We start from the raw sequence: 23,328 nt of genomic DNA on the forward strand, positions 1-23,328 counted from the left end.
TGTCTTTCCAGTTACTCTTTTAAAACACAGTTTTGTGGAACTGAAAAGGAAGAATGCAGTGTAATACAAAATAAGCTAGTGATTCAGGAAAGAAATGCTTTGGCGAGCTCTGTTACTCTGTCCCCGCCCCCCTTCTAGACTGTGTTGTTCTGGGCATGGTTTAGCTTTTTCCAGAAATATATTCTCCAAACTTGTTTAAGATGTCTGCTTCTCTTTCAGATAATTCTTCTAAAAAATGGCATAGTCTAGGAGGGTTGAAAGTTTGTGAGTAATCTAGAAATGTCTTGGGACATTTTAAAGAACACTTTGTTCCCAAGTTGCTACATTTTGCATATCCTTGCAGTGTATAGTCATGTGAAAAAATACATTCCAGCAAAATTTTAGACTTTTTCAACATATTTCAATGTACGGATATTTGGTCATTTCAACAATATTGATAGATACAAATAAAGGATATAAAATATAATAAATATTTCACTATTTACGTTTTGTAGTCCATTTAAAAAGACTGTTAAATAATTTCAAATTAGTCATTACACAGGAACATTTCAAACAACTGCCAAATTACCTAGACCAAGCCATCCTAGCAAGTTCAGCAGAAGAACAAAATGTAAGATGCCTCAAAAACTAAAAAAACTCAGAATTTCATCACATGAGTGACATGACATGTCAATGAGCATATCATTACAAAGAAGTTGCCCAAATTATATCTACATGAGAGATGTGCCAGGAGGAAACATTTGTTGTCCAGAAAGATAATCAGGGCAGATGAGGCAAAGAGTTACAGTATTTGGCCCCACTACCAGAAGATCTGTTTAGAAAAAAATGTAAATACAGTATTTCACCTGAAGAACCTGATACCAATTGTTAATGCATGGTGGTCAAAATGATATTTTGGGGGATGCTTTGCTGCATCAGGGTTGGTTCATCATCAAAGAATCCACAATGAATTGTTAATTGTACTAGAGGGACTTGAGGTGAATGTGAGATTTTCTTTCAGAGGACTGAAGAGCAAGTGAAAGTGGACCTTGCAATATGATGGCTTTAAACATCATAAAAAATCTCCCAAGAAATGACTGAAAAATGAATGGATAAAAATCCACCCCATCAATGTCAGAAACTGGTAGACAATTATAATAAAGTTGAGGTTGTTCCTTCCAAAGGGTGTTCCAAGTATTAGAGCCAAAAATACATTTACTTTTTTTCTCAGAAGGAAATGGTGTAACTATTCATTTTTTTATGGAATGAAAGATTGCAGAATCAGTTTTTCATAGTTCTTCAGTTACATCATTTTATATTCCTTGAATGAAGGTAAAACATATTAAAGCACTTGGCATGGGCGTCCTTATTTTTTTCACATAATTGCAAGTATATAATTGCAGAAAATATTCTTCTTAATGAAATGATTCTGTCCTGCTGTCTTTGAAACCATATAGCAACCTCTGCTTTTGTAGTTAGAATCTGCTCATCCAAATTACTATATGTTGTGGAATTAAGTCTCTATATTTTAAATGATTTAATACATATGAAAATATTAGATGTGATATTCCCAGAAAATGTTATTTCATTTCATGTAGGCTTTTTTTGAGAGTCATCCAGCTCCATCAGCTGAGCGTACCATACAGCAGTGCTGTGAAAACATCCTGTTGAACGCTGCATGGCTGAAGCGTGATGCTGAAAATGTTCATCAGTACCTCCTGCAACGCAAAGCCTCACCAACTGCTGTGTGAGCCTACTCTCACCCACCTCGGACATCCCAGCTGCTGCGGCCCAACTGCCTCAGCGTGAGGAGAAAAAGCTGCTATTCAACAGTTGAATAATGCGCCAAGGAAATTGGAGTTTTTTCTCACACCAGTGGGGACTGGACATTGAATGTAGTTTAACGGTTCCTGCTCAACTCCAGAACTAAATTCTAATAAAAAGATTTTATCAAAAATTTAGCAACAAACAAACAAACAACCACCCTGTAAATATTATAGTAATAAAATAGAGCATAACAAAACTGTGAAACGTCCTTAAGGCTTGTCAGTGGTCAAAATATTTAATACACTCTCCCCTTTTACTTTCTGATGATTTTTTAACCATTCCTTTCCCTTTTTTCCTAAAAACAAACAAGAAAAAAGAAACCAGAGGTTTCTTGGCAAGTTGAATGTTATAGCAAGTCAAGGGCAGGAATGGGTTTCACCTCCGAGTGCCCCTGAAAACACACTGAAAGGCAGCAAAAGCACTTACAAGTTGTGTGGAATGGTCCAATTATGAAAAACAGCTTGATATAACTTTTAAGTGTAGTCCTTAGCTGAAGGTTCTAGGAAACAACATATGATCTTGGTTCAAATTTTGAAAGCTTGTAAAGCTCCCTTGTTTCATTTTTTGAGAAGGGGAAAATAAAATATCCTGTGTCTGTCTTTTCTCCCTTCCTCCTTTTTTGTTTCATTTGCTAATCTCAAAAATTGCAAGCTTGTATAGAAACATGTTTCTCAGCCACATTAAAATGAAATTATCCCCCCCATCCCCTTCTGTCTTTCTTTATACTTTATTCCTGCATGCAAAATAAGATTTAATATTGTAATTGGATCTTTCTGGGCCACTGTAAAGTCTCACTTCACTTAATACATAACCCAGTAGTTTGGAAAAGGTGTTCTGTTTCAAAAACAAAACATTGCCTTAACCCCTTGTGATTGAAGCCTTCCATTCCACTTTATTTGGTAATGTTTGGTAATTTGATTCAGAACCTTAAACTTACACTAGTTGGCATGATGATAAAAATCTAAGCTTTCTGCCATCGGTTGCTTAAGAGAGTAGCATGTTCCTGCTTACTAATTTCATATCCAACATCACTCCTCCCTCAAATGTTTACAGTTCCCTTTTTTAATATACCTTTTTTAAAATTCATACTTGGCGTGGCTTTAATTGTTAATTGGAGAAGGTCATCAGACACTAGATGTCAAATTGCTTCCCTGGAAACACATTTTTGTGCTATTGTTTTAAATGAAAAACAAAGAAAAAAATTACAAGTTGGCGTTAATAAAAAGGAAAGTCAATGTGAAATTAAAGAGTCTTGGTTTTGGTGTGTGTATATTGGCAAAATAAGATTTTTACATGCCTTGTATGCATGACCATGGCTGTGAAACAGTTGAAATGGACTTTGGTACAGGAGTTTCCCTCTTTATTTTTAATTTCAACTGCGTTTTGATATGCTTTTCTTCAAATTTGGGAATAGACCTGGGTTTAGTTCAGGACAATGTACTCAGCATTAACACATTTGACTTGCTGGGTCATTTCCTACACAGGCCCATTACAATTGTAGTGCTTTTGTACAGCTTATATCCATTGCAGTGGAACTTGATACTATAAAAATCCAAAATTTATTATTCCCTACCCCATTTCTAATTATGGGGGAGGGGAAGATCCTTGTGAATTTATTTTATGCAATTCATGTTCAATACAGGGGAGCTTATATACGAGAGATATTTAGGTTGGATTCAGACCTAACCTTTAATTATATTTAGATCTTACTGAAATAAATGTTAATAAGTTAAACTGTGGCTGTCACGTGCCATTGATTTTTTTGGGACATGTCAACTGAGCATGACAATAGTCCTTTAACCCCCCCTTTTTAAAAAAAAATGTAACTCTAATACAAAAATGTGGCTGAAAAAACATCAGATTTAAGTTTTGACCAGCTATCTTTCAGGTCAGTGTTCTGTATCTGTATTCTGGCTCACCATCACAGTAGTTGCTGAGAGTTTTGCAGTCATTCTACGGGAAATGAATCTCAGTTTCTGTTGCTGTTCAGTGGTGTATACAATTATACTGTATACTTTATGAAACAAGTAGTATTATGAAACCCCCAACTTTTCTACGATAGAGCATGTACACATTTTTGGTTAGTACAACCTCTACAGATTGATGTTTTTACTTTTGCTGTATTGAAGATGATATCCTTAATATCTCTTGTTCAACACATACATAATCAAGCAAAGCATGATTTAAAAAGTTACTGTTTAGCTACTTAGTTTTGCCAAGGCTTAAGGGATTGAGAAAAAGGTTACGTTTATGTTGAAGTATAGGGATTTCTTGAGAAGACATAATTTCTATGATTTCTCAGTGATAGGACATTGTTACTTCGTAATATGGTACAGCTTGGTGTAAATATGGCAGAAAACTCTTAAATTCTTTCCTATTCAGCTGCTGTTTTTCACATAGTTCTGAAATATGTACATTCTAAGTTAACTACTTTCTTAATGCTGCTGCTCTAAACTGTACCATACTGAAGTATAACATGATAAATAAGACAGGCACTGTTGTGCTTGGATCCTAAGAACTAAAAAAGTGAAAGTAAATGATGTATAAATTTCATGTAAAATAATTAACAGGCCTAGAAAAATAAGGGTGGAAGAGAAAACTTCAACCCTGATAAAATGTGACAGAAATATAGGCTATATTTGCTGATGTCTTTATTTACGTATCTACTATTACCCTTCACCTCTCTTCAAAAAAATCCAGATGTATATTTTTAGTAACCAGATGTTTGGGTGCCCTTGACAATTAGCTGAGCCTCACTCTTGTGTGGGGGGAGGGATTGGTTGATCAGGAGACTTAGCTGCAAACATTTGTTCTCATGTGTTTATTGGTTAGCTTTCCTTGTTCTATTTAATAGATAAATGCTTAGATACGTAAGCCCTAAAATACTGCTATACTACTTTCCTACTTTAATCTATGGTTTCCAGTACTTTATTGTTTTCATGGTCGCCAGAAATCATATGAAGGTCTTTTCTTCTCTGCTTCTCTTCCTGGGTTTTTCTTCTTTCCCGCTAATCTCTTCTAGGAATGCCAAATGGAAGATTATATGGTAGTTTTTTCTTTTGCAAACTATGCGAGACATATTTTTAACTTGATCTGTTAAGTTCAAGTTAAACTTAGATATCACATTATTTAGGTATTGGTTTTTGTTTTCAAAATATGTAGGTCAACAACCCTGTTCATTAAAGAACTATTTTAGGAAATAGCTAAAAGGTGTGATGTGGACATAAAGCATAATGATTGCCTAGGCTTTGGATTTTTGGGATTGCTGTATTTCTAATTTTAAGGAGAATGCAAAATTCTGAAATGTATCTTGTGCACATATATTTTCTCTAATTTATCATTCAAATTTCTATTTTATTTTGTATAGAATGTTCATCTTACATCATCTTCCTATACATTTACTCTTCCATCCTTGTCCAGCCTCATACTGATGGTACAGAGCTCATGTTGTCCAGAAATGAGATTGAATATAACATGCAGACACATACTCTTTATTTATGAAAGGAAGATATGGTTTCCAAGGGGTTGCTTTAGACCACCTGGTCCTATTTTCTCAAGGGGATAGTCTGGCTTCCTGGAGACAATTCCTGAGCATAAATTGTACCATTTGGCAGAAGGCAAAGTAGTTGGGACCCCAATTCTAATCCTTATATTATTAAGTTTTATTACTCATGCTAATTCAATGATCCACTCAAAAGAATAACCAAGGAACTTTGCTGTACTAATTTTCCTAATATCTGTAGCTGAGAAAAAAGCTAGGATACATTGGGATATGATTGTTTTACAGGGCACCATTTTGATTACCCTGGTCAAAATTATATATAATTGTACTTTGTATACAAATTGTACAAAAGTAACTGTACTTTGAACAAAAATAGCAAATACACATCCATGATCTGGAAGTAATGAAAAAGTCTGCAGCCTGCTTATCTTTCAGTGGATAATGTCTGTAGAACAGTGTTATAAATCTCAGCCTATTCTAAGTATAACAAGTAGTTTTTTTCCTCCTAGTGTTTTTCCATAAACGCAGGGACTGTTTTTTCTGATCAACCAAGTCTTGATCCATTGGTTGTGACAAGAATTGACCGACTGGCTTGTTATCTGAGTCTCATATTGTGGCTGAGAGAGTATCTTGTCAAGGTCATCAGCTAGCTTTCATGTTTAAGAGGGAACAAGAGCTCACAATCTCTTAGTTTCTAGCCTTAAGCTCTAATGTCTTAACCACTAGATCAAACTGGCTCTTCATTCTGAGCATGACAAGTGAATTATTTAAAAACCATCTGTTCAAAACAAATCTGGATGAGATCTATAGATAATAAAAGCAAACAAACTTTGGAATAGGTGTGTGTATAGATGATTACATATATGATTTGAGAAAGAAATATTTCAAATATATGGGCAGTACTCAAGATAAGATTGTAATGGAGTCTGGCCATTGCAGTCACATGCTGCAACCACTATTAAGCAAAACAGCCTCCTTAATCTTACCTTCTGTTCTCCCTGATGCAGCCATTAAACAAATTCAAGAGTTATTAAACAGCATAGGGTTCCCCAGGATGGGGAGGCCTATGCAGGGCCAGAGTCACCTGCCCCATACCTCCCAAGCCTACTGTTACCGCTTTTTTGCCTCTCACGGTGCCCTTAGTTCTTCAACTTCTTTCACACCCAGTGAGTAAGGAGATCAGGCTGGTCAGAGTTTGCAATGATTGGTGAGCAATGACAGATCAGGCTGGCTGGGGTTTGCAATCTAGCCTTAAGGCGAAGGTGTTATTCTTGTATAGGGGGCTGCCTTTTTATGGAAGTTCCATAAACTTCAGAAAAAAATGGCTTCTCCTTAAAAGAATTGACCCTCATTAAAAAAAAATCCTACAATGTTGTAAGAATAGAACCTGTTGAAAAACGTTTGCTATAAGACTGACTCTGTAAGAGAGCTGATTATGTGTTAAGTGGATGCCACTTTCAGAACCTGCAAAACAGAAAGGTAAGTTGGAGATTCCTGGGCCAGGGAGCAGGTTCCAGTCCTTAGGTGGGGAAACAGCTGGTGGCTTGCAAGTCTACCCAGCTTGATCTCTCCTTGCTCACTTGTGCTTGAAAACTCTTGCCAGCCTGATCTCCCCTTGCTTGCTGGGTGGGAAGAAAGCTAGAGGCTGCAAATTCCAATTGCTTTGCACCCACTACAGCCAGCCTGATCTCCTTTAAGTGAATGAGTGGGAGAAGCACTGCTGCAGCCACTATAACTTTGAAACCAGGTTTTAAGTAGCTTTTGGGAACTCTATTATAAATTAAGAACTTCTTGTGTTAAGTATTTCAACTCAACATTTGTGTATACCCAGATAATTAATTAGAAACGTTTCTGGTAACATAACTAAGAAATGCTGATCAATGTTGAATGCATCTAATAATGAAAGATTTTTCAAAATTTATAGCTGTTAATCAAATCAAGTAAGAAGACTTTTACATAATGTAAAAAAAGGATTCTATGTTTTGCAATACAAACCATAATTCATAGATGGGACAGGAATTGGATCAATTTCTTATGTTGTATGTAACTTAGAACCAGAAAAGGTCCAATATTTTTCCTTATCTACAAAAGCATAACAAGATACTGTTTTCTTCCAATTCATATTCTCGTACCTCAGTAAAATAACTAACATACATGAGTATTTATTGAATGTATGATGACTGAAGGAAGGGCCAAAAAGAAAACTAAATGGTTCTCCCCTATCTCTTAAGGACTCTTAATAGGATTATCCCAACTCTGTCTTATAAAAACATGACTATTTGAATAATAACTGGAGATACTTCTAAGAACAATGAGATACATGTGTGTACAATATTAAGCACCAAAACATAATGCAAAAATTATACAGCAGCCCCCCCCCAATAAAGTGTGTTACCGAGGCAGATAGCCATTTCCCATTTTTTATTAATCTATATCATTTATTAATTATGCTTTGTTTAAAATTCTTAAAGACCTTTCCACTAAAAAATATCCTAGCATGTGTCTTTATAGAAAAGAGAAAAGTTATGTGGGATGCTGTATCTGTTGATAAAGTCTTTGGCAAATTATCTCATCAAGGATTCATGATCAAATATGAATTATTATATGATTATTACTTAAAGAAAAAAGAATAGGGTTAGAGATAATTGAACATTTCTTGAAACCGTATGAAAACAATAGTTATGAATAATCAGTGAAATAGCCAAGTTTGCTAATGATTATCTATAGTGGTAAGAATAAAAAAAACAAAACGTAAGATTTTTTTTTTAAGATTGGGAGAATGGGCATTATAATGACAAATTAAAATATAACTCTAACCCTTCTGTTCCAACAAATGGTTGCATTGAGACAATTTCTACTCCTTTTGTGGTATGTGTACAAAATGGTGCAATTGATTTGGAATAAATTTTGGCCCAATGAAATAAAAATATTGACCAGTATGTAATTTCCTGTGAAAAAAGCAATTATATTTTGGAAATAATTAGAAAATGAATTGAAACTAAATTTTTAAATATCACAAGGCTATTAAACAAATTAATGATGAAACCATATATGGAATGTTGTCTAATTTTGTAATAATTTTGTAATTACGGTATTACAAAAAAGATGAGTCCAAAAATGAAGAGACCATAGAAACTGCCATATATACAAACTATTGCATTTGAAACTTTTTTACAAAAGGATATGAATACAATTTTATAAAATTTGCCATGGTACTGGGGGGAAAAGAATTCTTCTTAAATACTTGCTTTTTTTTTTTAAAGCAAATATTTACAGGAAACTGTTCAGAAACTACAATTGTCCCTGGCATAAAGGCTTGAAATAATTGCATGTTACAAAGTTTATTCAGTGGGAAGATGCAGTTATAACACAGGCACTAATAAGCTAATGTGATGGAATCGGGGCTTCAAGGATTGCATTGAAAGAACCCAGGCTGCTTTTCTTAGAAAACTTCTGGGTCTTCTCCCTTGTGTTGGTTTTACCCGATGTACCTGGAACTGGGCATTTGATTGGTGGAATGTATGGCCTGGGTTAACACCTTTAAATGGTGGTTTCAGGTGCTTTTTCTAGCAATTCCTGGCAGCTACCTCTCCCTGGCGTTTGCGGACTCCCATTTTCTCGCTGGGAGAAAGAGCTGCTGAAGAAACTTCATCTGCTAGGTTTTACGGAGGCTGCCTTGGGAAATTACGGTCTTAAGGACGCCCAATCTAGGGTAGCCCAATGGCTTGTGGACATTGATTTACAATATCTACGAGCCAGAGCCAACAAAACTTGCTCCCCCCGACTCTCAACCAACTTAATAATTATGGATTGAGGATGGCTTTCTATTTTTATACTTTAACCATTCCCAAGTATAGAAGTGTTTTTTCCCTAGCTCGCTTTAATGTCTTGCCCTCAGCACTTTTGGATGGTCGTTTCAAGAGATTCCCGATTAACAAGCGGCTATGCCCTTGTGACAGAGCCGAGGTTGAAACTGTGGAGCACGTCCTTCTATTTTGCTCCATGTATAACGCAGACAGATCTAAGTTACTGTCTCTTCTTGAAATCGTCCCTTCTAGACCTAATGGCGGTAATTTGTTTGTATACTGCCTTGGAGATGGCTCCTCATACATCACCTCTCAGGTTTCCACATTTTTCTTAAGAGCTGTAACCATTCGAGGAGAACGCTGTAACTTCCCTTAGTTAAGCTTTTGGTGACTGATTGCTATGATCAATTCTCTTATGTCTCTTTTGTAGTACTCGGTTTTGGTCTGTGACCGTAAATAATACACACACACACACACACACACTAAACTGACAGACCATAATTTAACTTGGCCTTCATGAGGCAAGGATAAGAACCCATTTCAAACTAGTGAACATCTTTTGAATTTTGTTAGCTTATTGTCGGCATTCTTACATTGCTTCTATGGAAGTGAGGTACTGTCTCTTTGGACATCAAGAACCAAGAAGATAGCCCTTCACAAAACACATATTTTCCAGAAGACAAACTAATGAGTTTTCTTTTTGCCATTCGATTTAATATTTCCATAATGATTTCTACTACTTCAAAATTATATGTATTCCTTTGTGAAAAGCATATATCCAAATAAAAGAATGGGCTATAACCATAGATTTTTTAAAAAATCTATGTAAGAGGTACTTTCTTCAAAATAATGTTGATAACTGGCAATGCTTTGCCTTAAAAAATATCAAAAGAGAGAAGAAAAAAAATGGAACCAGAGGACTGTTGTGTCTGGGGGCTTTTGATGCTCTCTGAGCTTGGTTGTTTGCTGCTTTGTTATCAGACTTCATAACATCTTCATTGCTACAGTAGAAGGAAGTAGAGAGTGGAACAACCAAGCTCACTGTACAGAAGACAGTTTATCCTGTAACTGATGCGCTTCCTATTCAACACAGCTTGTGCACCTGCATTGAATGTAGGCATTTTGGTTTAGGTTATATTCTGTAGAAATCAGAATATAATCACATTTGCAGAAATCAAATCAGTCCTTTGCTTCTGGAAGGCAATACGCTAAAACTCAAACTATCACACACTTTATAGAGTAAATACCCTGTTTTCCCAAAAATAAGCCCTCTCCGAAAATACTGCAACACAGCAGCAGCCATGAAGTGACCACATTGGCTCCCCCCCCCCCGCACGTCAAAAATAATAAGGCCAAGTGCTTATTTCAAACACTGCATGAACACCAGGCAATGTAAAGTAGTAGTAGTATTACATGTTTGCAAAATGGGTAAAGGCTTTCATTCACACTGAATCAGGAAAAAGCTGGAAATGCTTCACTATGTATGTGTACTCAAACATAAATTCCTAATACTTCGATTGATCTCTTCCCTAGTATAAGGGCATAGACCTGCTGCTTTAATTAAACCTGCCCTGCTTATCTAAATACAAAGTTTTTGAAACCGTGCGTTCTTTTCAACCTGTCAGCCTCGTGACGTACGATTTTGGCAATGACCAATCAGCATGGGAAGGCGGGCGTTGGCCGGTTGAACAGGAGCAGGGGAGGTGTTCCTGCGCCTTGGCGAGAATTGGATTGCGTGAGCACGCTGCATACGCACGAACGTTACGTGCCTGAAGGCAGACTTGAGGCCTGGCAGGCCTGTCCAGTTAATTGGCCAGAAAACAGGGCAATGAATTAGCGTCCCTGTCAGGGAGGTTGTGGGGAGGCCAGTTATTTTGTATTTTAATTTCCTCTCTCCCCCTCCCCCCTTGTCTGAGTCGCACTCGCCGGATAGCTTCGTTTTAGCGCGCGCGCGCGCTTTCTCCTCCCCTCTTCCTTTTTTCTCTCCTTCCGCCGCCAGAAGGAGTTGTGTGTGAAGAGGGGGAGGGGAAGTTGTAGGGGAGACTCCAGTCGCTTCCGCCGGGGGTGGGGCCGCCCCGCAGCTGAGGTAGAAGTAAAGAGCGCGCGAAGGGAGACCGTCGGCCGACTGAGCGGGCAGGCGGAGGGCGAGGCGGCGGTGATCACCGACTCCTATCCTCTCTTTCCTTTTCCCTTTCCCTTTCCCCTTCCTCTTCCTCCTTTCCTTCCTAGCTTCACCTCAACGCCGCCGCCACCACCACCACCACCATGGAGCTCATTACGATTTTGGAGAAGACGGTTTCCCCAGGTAAAGGAGAAAGAAACCCCTACAGCCCTTTCCCCCCTCTTTCTTTCTAGATGTGCTGCAGAGGGAGGAACGAGCAGGGCTGAAAGCATCTCCTCTCTCCAAGATCGGGAGGAGATTGGGAGGTAGGGAAGGGCATCTAAGGCATAGCGTTTATGTGGCTCTGGGGAAGGCGTTAGCCGTTGTTTGAAGGGAGGAAATGATTTAAGGGAGAAGGTGTGGGAAGGGGTAAAAGGCCATCCTCCCTTTGACGATTCGGAGCCGTTGGAAGAGACGGGCTCCGTCTCTGGCCTTGGGGATAAAGGAACCACTAAAGGGCTTGGTTTGGGCCCCGTGGTTGGAGGGAAAAGGAGGGGCAAGGCTGAATTTTATCGTTTGTGGGATGGAGGAGATTACGAATCCCCTAGTTTGGCTGGCTCGGAAGTAGCCAGGGGTAAAACACCCCTTTTACATATATATAAAAATACATTTATAAATATAAATACATACATATATATATATACATACATACATAAAGATATAAATACATATGTACATACATACATACATACATGTAGGTGAGATGATGAAGGTAATGGTGCACGTGCATGTAAGAAGGTAGCTTTGGGCACAAGTTAATGGATTCGCTGAATGATCTGGGAAGAAGAAAGGGTCTTCTTGAGGGTGGGAGGGAGGCAAGGACAGTGCTGTGCGTGGCATATGGGTTAAGGGTGGGGTGGAGATTCCTTAGCATATGACTGTGGGCCAAGTCTTCTCGTCCGAGAGCTGCTTCCTAGATGTGCTGGGGGAGCATGGGGAGACGGAAGAATAGGCGATGGCCTCACGTCGGGTCAGCCGTAAGACCAATGCCTCCATGAGGTTAAAGGTAGGGTGGCAATGAAAGGAGCGTCCCCTATGAAGTTGAGGCCCGATATTTATCTATTCGGGTCCGGTGTAGGCCAAAATCAGTGGGCCGAGATCGGCTGTGATAAGATAATAGGGAGAGTGGTGACAATGAGGCTAGAGCCGTACTGGTATTTTAACAAATGTCTAATGCGCCTCTCCCCGAAATCTTTGGATGGGTTTTTATTTAGCGTACGGCATCTACAGAAGTCGTGCAGTCATTGATACACAACTCGAATAAAATACATCGCACATACAAACAAAAATATTAGTTGTGGTTGAGTGAGGTTACAGTTATAATGTATTTGTAACGTTCCCCGAAAGGCGTTTCTCTTTGAACCCCACTGTGCGGTAATGATTGATGGAAAATGAAGTTTTGAGTAGAAAGAAGCATGATACGCCGGGGACTCTTTGGTGGGGGCTCCGGGAGGCCTTGAAAACATTCATATTCAGAATGGAATGAGTTTAAGCAGAAAGAAGAACGATTACTGGGAAAAGGCGGGAGGATTTGGGGTTTTAACTGTTGGACTGATATTGAGCTTTAGGGTCGCCACTGACACTCCTAGATGCATTTTTTCTCTCCCACTCCCATCCATCTTCTACAGACTGCACCGAGCTTGAAGCGGCTCAGAAGTTCCTGGAGCAAGCAGCCATCGAGAACCTGGTAAGGGAAAACGCAAGAGTTGAGCTGAGTTTGGGTGGGGTTTGCGAAAATGGAATATTTTCCCTGTGTAAAAAGATCAGAGCAGGCCGAGCCGCCATAGAGGGGCGCAGCCTAACCGTAGGCTTTTTCTTCCCTCTCTCTAGCGGAGCGGCGTGGGGGGGGGCGAGCATGAAGCAGCCAATGGCAAAGCTCTCTGGAGTCGCGCTATCCAATCATGAGGGCGATCCTGACTCGCGGGAGGGAAAAGGAAGGGGAGGGCAAGTTGGATCTACCGCGCTGCATGCATGGAGGGAAAGTGGGGGTGGTGGTTAGATTGGGCCTGCGGGACCGGCCATGTGGGGAAGCCGGCGTGTATAGTCAGCTAAAGGGAGTGGGCAGGAGGTTGTCTCGAACGGGCCGTTGAGCTCGTAATCAGTACTACTAGGTTTCGTTTCTTCTGCCTTCTGCCCTAGTCTAAACATTCTCTTGTTTTGCCTTTGGATCGTCTCCCATTTTCTATACTTCTCCTGCTCTTCCATTTTTGTCCATTTCCTCTTGTTTTAGTACTTTTTTTCATAGATTTGAATATTTTTAGCCAGCGTTGCCTATGCATATATTTCGCTTACATTTTCACACAATTATTTGTTCTTTGGTTTGAAAACAAACTTGACTTCCTTCAGTCTCTAAAATACAGAATATTTGTGAAATACCTCATTCATCTCTACTTTGGAAAGGATTGATTCAGAGCAATATTAGCAACCAAATGAAGCATTAATTGATATAAGTATCAGGATAAAATAGTGTTATAAGTCTAGTGCTGAACAGTGAATTAACTAATCCACAATTTATAAGGAATACCCTGTATGTAACTATTACATTTACTGAATCCCAATTAACTTATATTCATTGCAAGGCCTTAAAGGAGAATAGGAATAAAACTTGAGTGTAATTAGTTATGATAGTGAGCCTTTGCTGTTGATAATTTTTTTAAAAGCAGGAATAGAATGTAATAAAATAGTGTGTCATATCAAAGCAATTATTGGGGATGAATTTTTTGTATGGCATTCATCCAAAGAGAATTTGGTGGTTGATTTTAACTGATCACATTAAAGAGATAAGTTTTTAGACTATAGGATTGTTTGAGGCTTGTTTATTAAATTTATTTCATTGGCAATGTTGGCAGAGTACATACATTATCAGCAATTGATGGCTTGGTGTCTTAGATTTTATGCAAATACTTAGAACATTTTCTTTTTCTTAATATTTGCCTTGTAGGCTAACTATATTTTTAAAGGATATGATACACTTTTTCAGCACTGCAATAAATAAATATAAATAAAAAATACAATGGTACACTTATTGTTGAACAGCTTACAACTTGCATTGCTAATGCAATAATTAACATTAGCACTTCTATGCCATATGATTGTTATTTCCCTAAAAAGCTACACAAAAGTTCTGGAATATTTTCATAGGATATTTATTTATTTATATCCCACCTTCATTATTTTTAAAAATAACTTCAAGGCAGCAATCATATACTGCATGCCTTCTTTCTCTTACTTTCTCCACAACAGTGAATTGGGCTGAGAGTGTGACTGGCTCAAGCTCACACAGCAGGCTTTTATGTCTAAGACGGTGCTAGAACTCACAATCTCCTACTTTCTATTCTGGTGGTCTAACCACCTGAGACCAAGCTATCTCAGTATTCATACTGTTTGCTGGTGGATAGACAGAGTTCTTTTTACAATTAATTGTTCTATTTCAGAGAATCTGTTTCAAATCATTAAATTTTATTGCTGATAATATGTTACTAGCCAAATGTGAAATCAAATTTTACTATGTGAAATATATCCCTCTTTTTCAAATGTCACATTTTTAATGGTAGTACAATTTGAATTATCACTGAAGACACATTTCTCAAACTCTCCCAATTATTCAGAAAAATGCAAAGCATCTATAGACTCCTAAGGGACTAGCATCAAATTTTGAAAAAGAGATCACATTTGTATTCAGTCTACCTTTTAAAACAAAATGCATCCCAGGATTTCATTTTATATTTGTAGTAACTCTTCAAAATAGATTGGGATCAATTGATGGGCCTAGGCCAGATAGGGAGCTTCATGGCTAAACTGAGATTTGAATTTTAATTTCCATAATTCAGCTCTAACAGCAAAGATGGTTTTTTCTTCAAACCTTTGCCCTCTAGAAATCCTAGACAACAGTTCCTATTTCTAGCCAGTAAGGTCAATACATTCTGCGAGGCCTACAAAAATAAACATATTTGAATATATATATTTTCAAATGATTTCTTCAATGAAGAATCAACCTTAATCAGAAAATAGAAAAACTATATTGATTGATATTATGGTATGTCTTGAATTAGAGATTATTTGATAATATTTATGATTTTAAGGTAATGATTTTTGCATAACAATATTTTGCAAACACTGAAATATTGATTATTTTATCTAAGTGTTCCAATATTATTGTTATCCTATTTTTTCATTATATTATATCATCAGATGAATAACCATGTATGAGGTTTGTAGAAAAGAATAGGGAACAGATAAACATTTATTTCACCCATTTATTTAGCAGATATTAATTTCAGAATGTGCTTTGACATATTAGAGATCATTCGGAGGCACGGGATAAAATACCATCAATATGCGGACGATACACAATTGTATCTGTCCGCCCCGTGCCAACTCAATGAAGCGGTGGACGTGATGAACCGGGGTCTGGAGGCCGTTAAGGACTGGATGAGTGCTAACAAACTGGTGCTCAACCCGGATAAGACCGAGTGGCTGTTGTGTTTCCCCCCCAATAATTTGGCTAATACACCAACGCTTAGGCTGGGGGGTCAAATTTTATACCCCTCAGATAGGGTCCGCAACTTAGGAGTCCTCCTGGATCCACAGCTGACTTTTGACCACCAGCTGTCAGCTGTGACCAGGGGGGCATTTGCCCAGGTTCGCCTGGTCCGCCAGTTGCGGCCCTACCTAGATCGGGGGGCCCTCACAACAGTCACTCGAGCCCTTGTGATCTCTAGACTGGAATACTGCAATGGGCTCTACATGGGGTTGCCCCTGAAGTGCATCCGGCGACTACAGCTAGTCCAAAATGCAGCCGCGCGAGTGATAGTGGGCGCACCTCGGTTCGCCCACGTTACACCTGTCCTCCGCGAGCTGCACTGGCTGCCTGTTGGTCTCCGGGTGCGCTTCAGGATAATGATGACCATCTTTAAAGCACTCCATGGTAGTGGATCTAGGTACTTGAGAGACCGCCTTCTGCCGATTACCTCCCTAAATCGACCAATCAGATCGCACAGACTGGGCCTCCTCCGAATTCCATCTGCCAGTCAATGTCGACTGGCGACCACACGGAGGAGAGCCTTTTCTGTTGCTGCCCCGACCCTATGGAACGAGCTCCCCATGGAGATCCGCACCCTCACCACGACCCAGACCTTCCGCGCAGCCCTCAAGATCTGGCTCTCCCAGCAGGCCTGGGGATAGGCTTCCAATTACCCGCCCGAGTGTTTGATTGCTGAATGAAAGCTGTGTTTTATTATTTTTCTTTTGTTCACAAAGTGTTTGTTTTGACCTTGCACTTCCCCTCCCCTGTGGTTGTAAGCCGCCCTGAGTCCCCTCAGGGAAAAGGGCGGCATATAAATCCCAATAAACCTAAACCTAAACCTAAACCTATTAAGGCGTAATTCTCACTTTTGTTCCTTGGTAGCAGAACAGTTTTGAAATAAAACTGAAAAAGTGCTATAACACTTAATTACTCTCTGCATAACAGACTGCTAAATTAAGGTTTGGGATCTTGACAAGTTGCTTACCCTTCGTTGCTTGTCACTTATCTTCATAAAAAAGAGATAATTTTCACAATTGCATTCCTTGTCTCTTAATCCAGAGAGATATATTTACAAAGTACATTATGGTTGGATAGGAAAAAGATGCAGGAATTAGATAATGAAATCTGCTCCCCCTGTGTTTTGGAATGAATGAGGGACTGGTTTTATTTAATTTGTGTGTGTGTGGGGGGGGAGATTTAAATCTGAGGAAACTTCCAAATATTGTTTATGATACAGTAATATAATTCCTGCTTTACAACTTTTATTCTGGAAAACCTCTTGTTTCTTAAATATATCAATCTTTCAGAAAATACTGCTTCAAATTTAATAAAACTTTTATATCTTGCTGTACTCTCTGTTTCAATCAAAAGTTAATGGATATAGTTTAAGCATTATTTAACCTTGTTATTCTTTTCCATACTTATATTTTCCATACTTTATACTTTATACTTCCTAACTACTTTTAATAAGATAATAAAATAATCCAAATTTAGTAACACTCTGTTTTCTGTTTACATCATCAAGCTTTCTACAATTAAATATTGATATAATATTTACTTGATGACCATCATAGCTTGGAAAAGAGGGGTTTAAAATTTATTTTGTGCTTTTATATTGTAGCAAATTGCTTCTGTGCACATGTTGATATATTTGGTTAGATATTTTGAAGAGTGGTTCTGTAATTAATTTATTTTAGTATTGAAATATCATTTGAGGATCATACTGATTTTCTTTATTGAGAAGTCATTATTGAACACACAGCACTTCTCTCACATAGTTTGCTGAAAAAAAATAGTATTAGTAATTTGTAGCCCTATGATTTTCAATCTTTTATAGCAGAGCAAAAATTTAAGTACCTTATTCCTCCTGCCCAGCAATCAGATCAGTGTTACACATTTCATTGTCCTAGTTTGGTGCTAACCATGAACATATATTCAGGTCTAGCCAGCATGTAGACTACCCATCAAATATTCAAAAATTCTTTGAATAAAAATTCTATATGCTGCTATAGTCTAAGTTAATATGCAAAATCGGACTTCAATACCTTTGAGAACTGGTTGTTATACGTAAGTTAAAAACTCAGTTATTTCTATATCCTATAGTTGTGTATTACTTTAAATCTTTAAAAATAAGGACAGAGTATTTTCAATTTAAAATGAAATTTAATTCTATGCAAATGAACTCTATAAAAAAGGAAATGTAGAGCAATGGCCCCAATCTTTTGGGTGCCAGGGACCGGTTCCATGAAGGGCGTTTTTTTCTGTGGACTGGGTGGTTTCATGTGCTTCCTAGATCCCACATGTGTGCAGGTGGGGTTCTGCTCACTTGTGTGGCCTTGGGGTTGAGGACCCCTGATGTAGAGAACAGAGGGTATTGTAATAGAGAACTCTAAGTAGTATATAAACATAAGAAATTTAGTATTGCCTGATGGTTACATGTGGTTGAGGTGTGCTGCTTGGATGAGAACTGAAAAATGTTTTGATCTAGATTATCATAGTTGTATATTTTTGCATTGATCAGAAAGAGATATAACACGTTTTGGTTATTGAAGTTTTTTTTCATTACCAGCCTACTTTCCTTGTGGAACTGTCCAGAGTGCTGGCAAATCCAGGAAACAGCCAAGTTGCAAGAGTTGCGGCTGGTTTACAGATCAAGAACTCTCTGACATCTAAAGATCCGGATGTAAAGACTCAACATCAACAAAGATGGCTTGCAATCGATGCCAGTGCTCGCAGAGAAGTCAAAAATTATGTATGTTAAACCTTACTGCTTTTTTTTAGCTGTATGGAAGATTTTCAGTAATAAAAGCATCTATAGTATATCTTTAGATTAATACTGTTTCTTCAATTTACTATTCCCTTGTTTATTCCCAAGTTGAGAAAAATATGTCTTACAACTTCTAATAAAAAGGTTGGGAGGCATGCTTTATTTTTACTCAACTTCAAAAATAGTACAGAAAAACAGCAGTCCATTGCTTAGTGCTAAAAGTATTGCAGCTTTGTGATCTTGCCTACTGATGATGATCCTCTTCTTATATTCGCAGGTTTTGCAAACCTTGGGTACAGAAACCTACAGGCCAAGCTCAGCATCACAGTGCGTTGCTGGCATCGCCTGTGCAGAGATCCCTATGAATCAGTGGCCTGAACTTATTCCTCAGCTAGTAGCCAATGTTACAAATCAACATAGCACAGAGCATATGAAAGAATCAACATTGGAAGCCATTGGCTATATTTGTCAGGATATTGTAAGTTTTGCCTTTAACATTCTATTCAAATTATGGTATTTCTTCATCTTGTGCTTATTATTAATCTCCTACACTCTCTGGCTTAATTTTAATCAAAAGCTCATTCCCATGTTTTGTTAACTGAGTAAAGGAGTAGTGCACAATAATACTGTCTCTGAATATGTTCTAAATTTCTCTTACATGATTGTAGCTGATTCCAAATTGTGCATTAGAGGCTTCACATTTCAAGCAACTGAAAATCCTAATATTTGTTCTCGGAGTATAACTGCGTGTAATTACTACCTACTATTGTTTGCGGGAGCAAAGCAGATTATTAAGTCTTGCAACTTTATGGACAAAACATGCAAAACAAGATAAATAAGGCACCAACAGTTTTGTTGTCCAATTTTTCTATAATTTTTTTGTATTCTGTTTGTGACATGCAAATTAATTTCACTAATTGTGCAGCTACCTATGGGACAGGTTTAAATATTCTCTCTCTAGAACTTTGGTAGGCTGCCTCTTTGCTGGAGGCTGGGTCAGAGGACTCAATTCAAGTTAGCCCTAGAATTCATCTTTCTGTGCCCAAATAAGATGCAGAAACTAAAGTACTCAGTGACTAATACAAAGTGTAGTGATTAACACCCTCCATTCTAACTTGGAAATACCTGGGCTTCTCAATTTAAACAACATACTATTTTATCATTTTAGCTGATTGGGCATTTCATAGGAATATAGGCATAGTTTACAGTATTCTTTCTTTTTTCAGGACCCAGAACAGCTTCAGGATAAATCAAATGAAATTTTGACTGCCATTATCCAGGGCATGAGGAAAGAAGAGCCAAGTAATAATGTGAAATTAGCGGCTACAAATGCACTCTTGAACTCTTTGGAATTCACCAAAGCAAACTTTGACAAAGAGGTAAGTGACCATATTGGAGTCTGATGAAAAAAGAGTTGAAAAGGATGTCAATGAAATCCATGGTCTGTGATGAACAACCATGCACCACACTGAGTTCTGATGCATTCCTCTTTTGACTGAGACTTGGATTTGTATATGTTTAGAACTTGTTTTGAAAAACGTATGTTTATTCAAGTAGCAATAAATCAAAGTGACATACACATAAAATGCCTTAATTTTATTGGTCAACTGTGACTACATAAAGGATTATGATAGCATATCCTTTTCTTGTATGCTCTTGTTTGGAGATCAAATTAATATGTAGGCTATTAAACAAATTTTAAGGTTTATGGAGTCAGTAGTCGGCTTCCTGGGTGATATTATTTCTTATACCAAGTATATATCAATATTTGCACAACTGTCCAATGAACGGTTTATGGTAGTGAATCGGTATGCGGCAGACATCATAAAATCAGTATATGCATTAAGAGAATAATTTTATGACAGTTCAGCTTCATTGTTTTCTCTGAAATCCTGATAACTCACTTGGTCTTTTTCTCTAATTGCAAACAATATTGATAGGTTAATTTCTAATTACTTACCAAAGGATGAAAATATTCAAATGTAAAATGAATACAACTATTTTTTTACCAATTATTTGGTAGTGGTAAACTTTTAAGATTTGCTTTTAAAGCAAGACCCAAATATTTTTCATGCAAAAATACAATTTTCCATGTCAAATTATCTAAAATTAAAATAGTAATGCTATATCAGACAGTGGGTTAGTTGTAAAACTTCTGAGATGTAAATAGTGCAGTCAGATTCTAATTTATAAATGAGAAGATACCAAAATGTAAGTTACTATAAGTCTCATACTGATTGTGCTGAAGCCTCTTTTTCCATGTAAAAGGGTGCATCTTATACTCCGAAAAATACATTAATTTCAGAACACATGGATAGATGTATCCACATTTGATAGGAAAGTGAGCATACTAGATCAAGCCAAGTCCAAAAGCGCTAGAGAATTTCTGGATACCTGAAACTAAGACAAATTGATCATCAACAGGCACTTAAAAATAAACATGTGCCAACAATATCAAAAACAAGGAATCACCAACAAGCAAGCTTATACTAAACAACAGTCCAATAAAGGAACCATCAAGACCCAAGATATTACACTGAGAGCAAGCCACTAGTATATAAATCACTGATGATGATATCTGGTTTGGTAATGAAATATCTGCAATAAAACAATCAAACTCAGTCTGCTAAGGATCCCACATTTAGATACCATTTCCTTATTTGGGAGATGCAGCTTCAACACCATCAGTTCTTTATATCTTTTGTCCTATTGATGACTAAGTAGTATTAGAAATAGAGACAACAAACTCAACGTCTCCTCTTTGTTTGTTTCTTCTGCTTGTCCCTGATTTTTTCTTCCATCAAAATAATAAAGATATAGGTATTCCAAGTATATTGCCTCAGTAAAAAAAAGTCATTGAATCTGTGGAGAGTATTATAATATAATTTCTGAAACGGGTTTATTCTTGCCTTCAGAAGCCTTCAGATCGAAATTAAGAATACTTGGGACAATAATGAATCTTCCCCAAAGTAGCCATTTAGTCAGAATTTCCATGAGCAGCAAGTCACAAAGAAGCTCAAAACAAAATTTTGGGATCTTCAGATCACTTCTTTTGAATAAAAGCAGGTTTTGATGACTACCAATGTAGAATAAAAATAGAATTCGTGGAAATCAAGTAAGATGGAAGATATTGTTTACTAAAGAGATTATTGATGCCTATATCAAATTTGCTAGCAAGCACTTGGAGAAATGTTCTATAAATATATAAGCCACAAATTGAACTCTATATTTGGAGGACGATTAAAAATATGAATTCTACAGAATATCAAAATATCTATCAGCTAAAATTCAAGTATACATAGATGATGCAGCAAAATAACATATAAGCTAATCTATAAGAGAATGAACATATAATATATAATCTATAAGGTAATGGATGAAGAAAAATAAATAATATGTTAGAAAACAGGTAGTCCTCGACTTAGGAGTTGTCATTTAATGACAGCAGTCATTAATCGAAATAATGACACCCCCAAAAAGGTACTTATGACCCAGAATTGAAGTTCTGACTGCCAGACCCCTCATCTACCCTACAGACGTGATAGCATTTTGGATTCTTAGCAACTGACCTGTATTTACAACTGCAGTGTCCTACGGTCATGTAACTGACTTATGTCTTTTGTTGGAAATCAGCATTTTTGATTTACTTAATAACCATGATGATTCTCTTTACAACCATCACAAAAAGTCATAAAATGACCCAGTCATGTGATGACCCTCTTACTTATTGAACTTATGACCATAATTGCTTTGTTCACAAACCGAGGTAACACCAGTTGCAGTTGAACCATTTATTAACAAGCTAGGTTCACCAACAAATGCACGCTCGACAAAAGGGCGCTGACGAAACCGTGGCGAGAAAACCGCAAGTTTGAAAGCGCACCGACGAATGAGTGCAGAAGCGCACCGACAAAAGCGCGCTTTAAACCTAACACTTACCCTTACCCTAACCCTTACCTTAACCCTAATTGTGCTTCTGTTGGCGCGCCTTTATGGGCGCGCTGTCAATGTCGCGGTTTTATCGCCGTGGTTTTGTCGGCACGCTGTTGGGCGTGCATTTGTCAGGTAACGAACAAGCTAACATAGAACTATAACAGACAAACAAGAGAGGCGTCTGATGGCTATTTGTAAGACCGCTATCAGGCAGCCAGCCAATCCACGGCTATGTTTAGCGCGCCTGTCCCCCGGCACGCTGGAACCAATCAGTGAAACTCGGCTTCTCCCAGGTTGGAAGTCTGAGGACTTAACAATAATTCCAGTCATAAGTCAAGGACTACCTGTAGCTATGTCAGGATCATCCTAGAAATGTCACAGAGCATAAAACAAGCTTGTGCTAGAAAACTAAGTGTTAATAAATTGAAGCAATTTGCCATGGGAGAATGCTTTACAGTTCCTATGCAGTAATATGACCACTATTAATTGGAAGCGTTTGGTGCCAAGTATTTGGCTTTACTTTTTTATTCTGATACATTATATATTGGATGAATTTGTTGATGAAATAAATGAAACAGGCTCCAAAACTTGGTATTATTTTATTCACTCAAACTCCTTGTAAAAACCACATGATAATATAGTTACATAGTTCATTGATAAAGATATGCAAAACACCAGAAAAACTAAAAAAAGGCATGACTACTTTTTCACACACTATATTGTTCCAGCTAGAGACAGAACATTTTATGAGACACTTACAAGCTTTTCTCTAGATTTGCTTCTAGTAAGACATTTTTTTAAATGCTATGAATGCCAAATTAACAAGAA

The 23,328-nt window shown here is 37.6% G+C and overlaps 2 protein-coding genes across 4 annotated transcripts in view; both read left to right on the forward strand.

The window, feature by feature from the left end:
• NPEPPS (aminopeptidase puromycin sensitive) overlaps nt 1-8,358 on the forward strand; it is a 115,673-nt gene extending 107,315 nt beyond the window's left edge. For both annotated transcript variants that reach the window (XM_014064280.2, XM_014064281.2), the window contains exon 23: nt 1,578-8,358. In XM_014064280.2, the coding sequence (XP_013919755.2) occupies nt 1,578-1,730 (153 nt within the window). In that variant the 3' untranslated portion in view covers nt 1,731-8,358. The remainder of the gene's footprint in view (nt 1-1,577) is intronic.
• Nucleotides 8,359-11,165: 2,807 nt separating this feature from the next.
• Nucleotides 11,166-23,328, forward strand: part of KPNB1 (karyopherin subunit beta 1) — a 38,704-nt gene continuing 26,541 nt past the window's right edge. Inside the window, exons 1-5 of one of the 2 annotated variants that reach the window (XM_087713567.1) lie at nt 11,166-11,419; nt 12,904-12,962; nt 18,370-18,552; nt 18,845-19,045; nt 19,794-19,946. In XM_087713567.1, the coding sequence (XP_087569693.1) occupies nt 11,380-11,419; nt 12,904-12,962; nt 18,370-18,552; nt 18,845-19,045; nt 19,794-19,946 (636 nt within the window). In that variant the 5' untranslated portion in view covers nt 11,166-11,379. The remainder of the gene's footprint in view (nt 11,420-12,903; nt 12,963-18,369; nt 18,553-18,844; nt 19,046-19,793; nt 19,947-23,328) is intronic. The other variant, XM_087713568.1, reaches the window with a different exon arrangement.

This window comes from Thamnophis sirtalis, unplaced genomic scaffold, assembly GCF_051295495.1.
Source record: "Thamnophis sirtalis isolate CommonGarterSnake01/CBP01778 unplaced genomic scaffold, rThaSir2_p1.2 scaffold_4, whole genome shotgun sequence".
Taxonomy (NCBI): domain Eukaryota; kingdom Metazoa; phylum Chordata; class Lepidosauria; order Squamata; family Natricidae; genus Thamnophis; species Thamnophis sirtalis.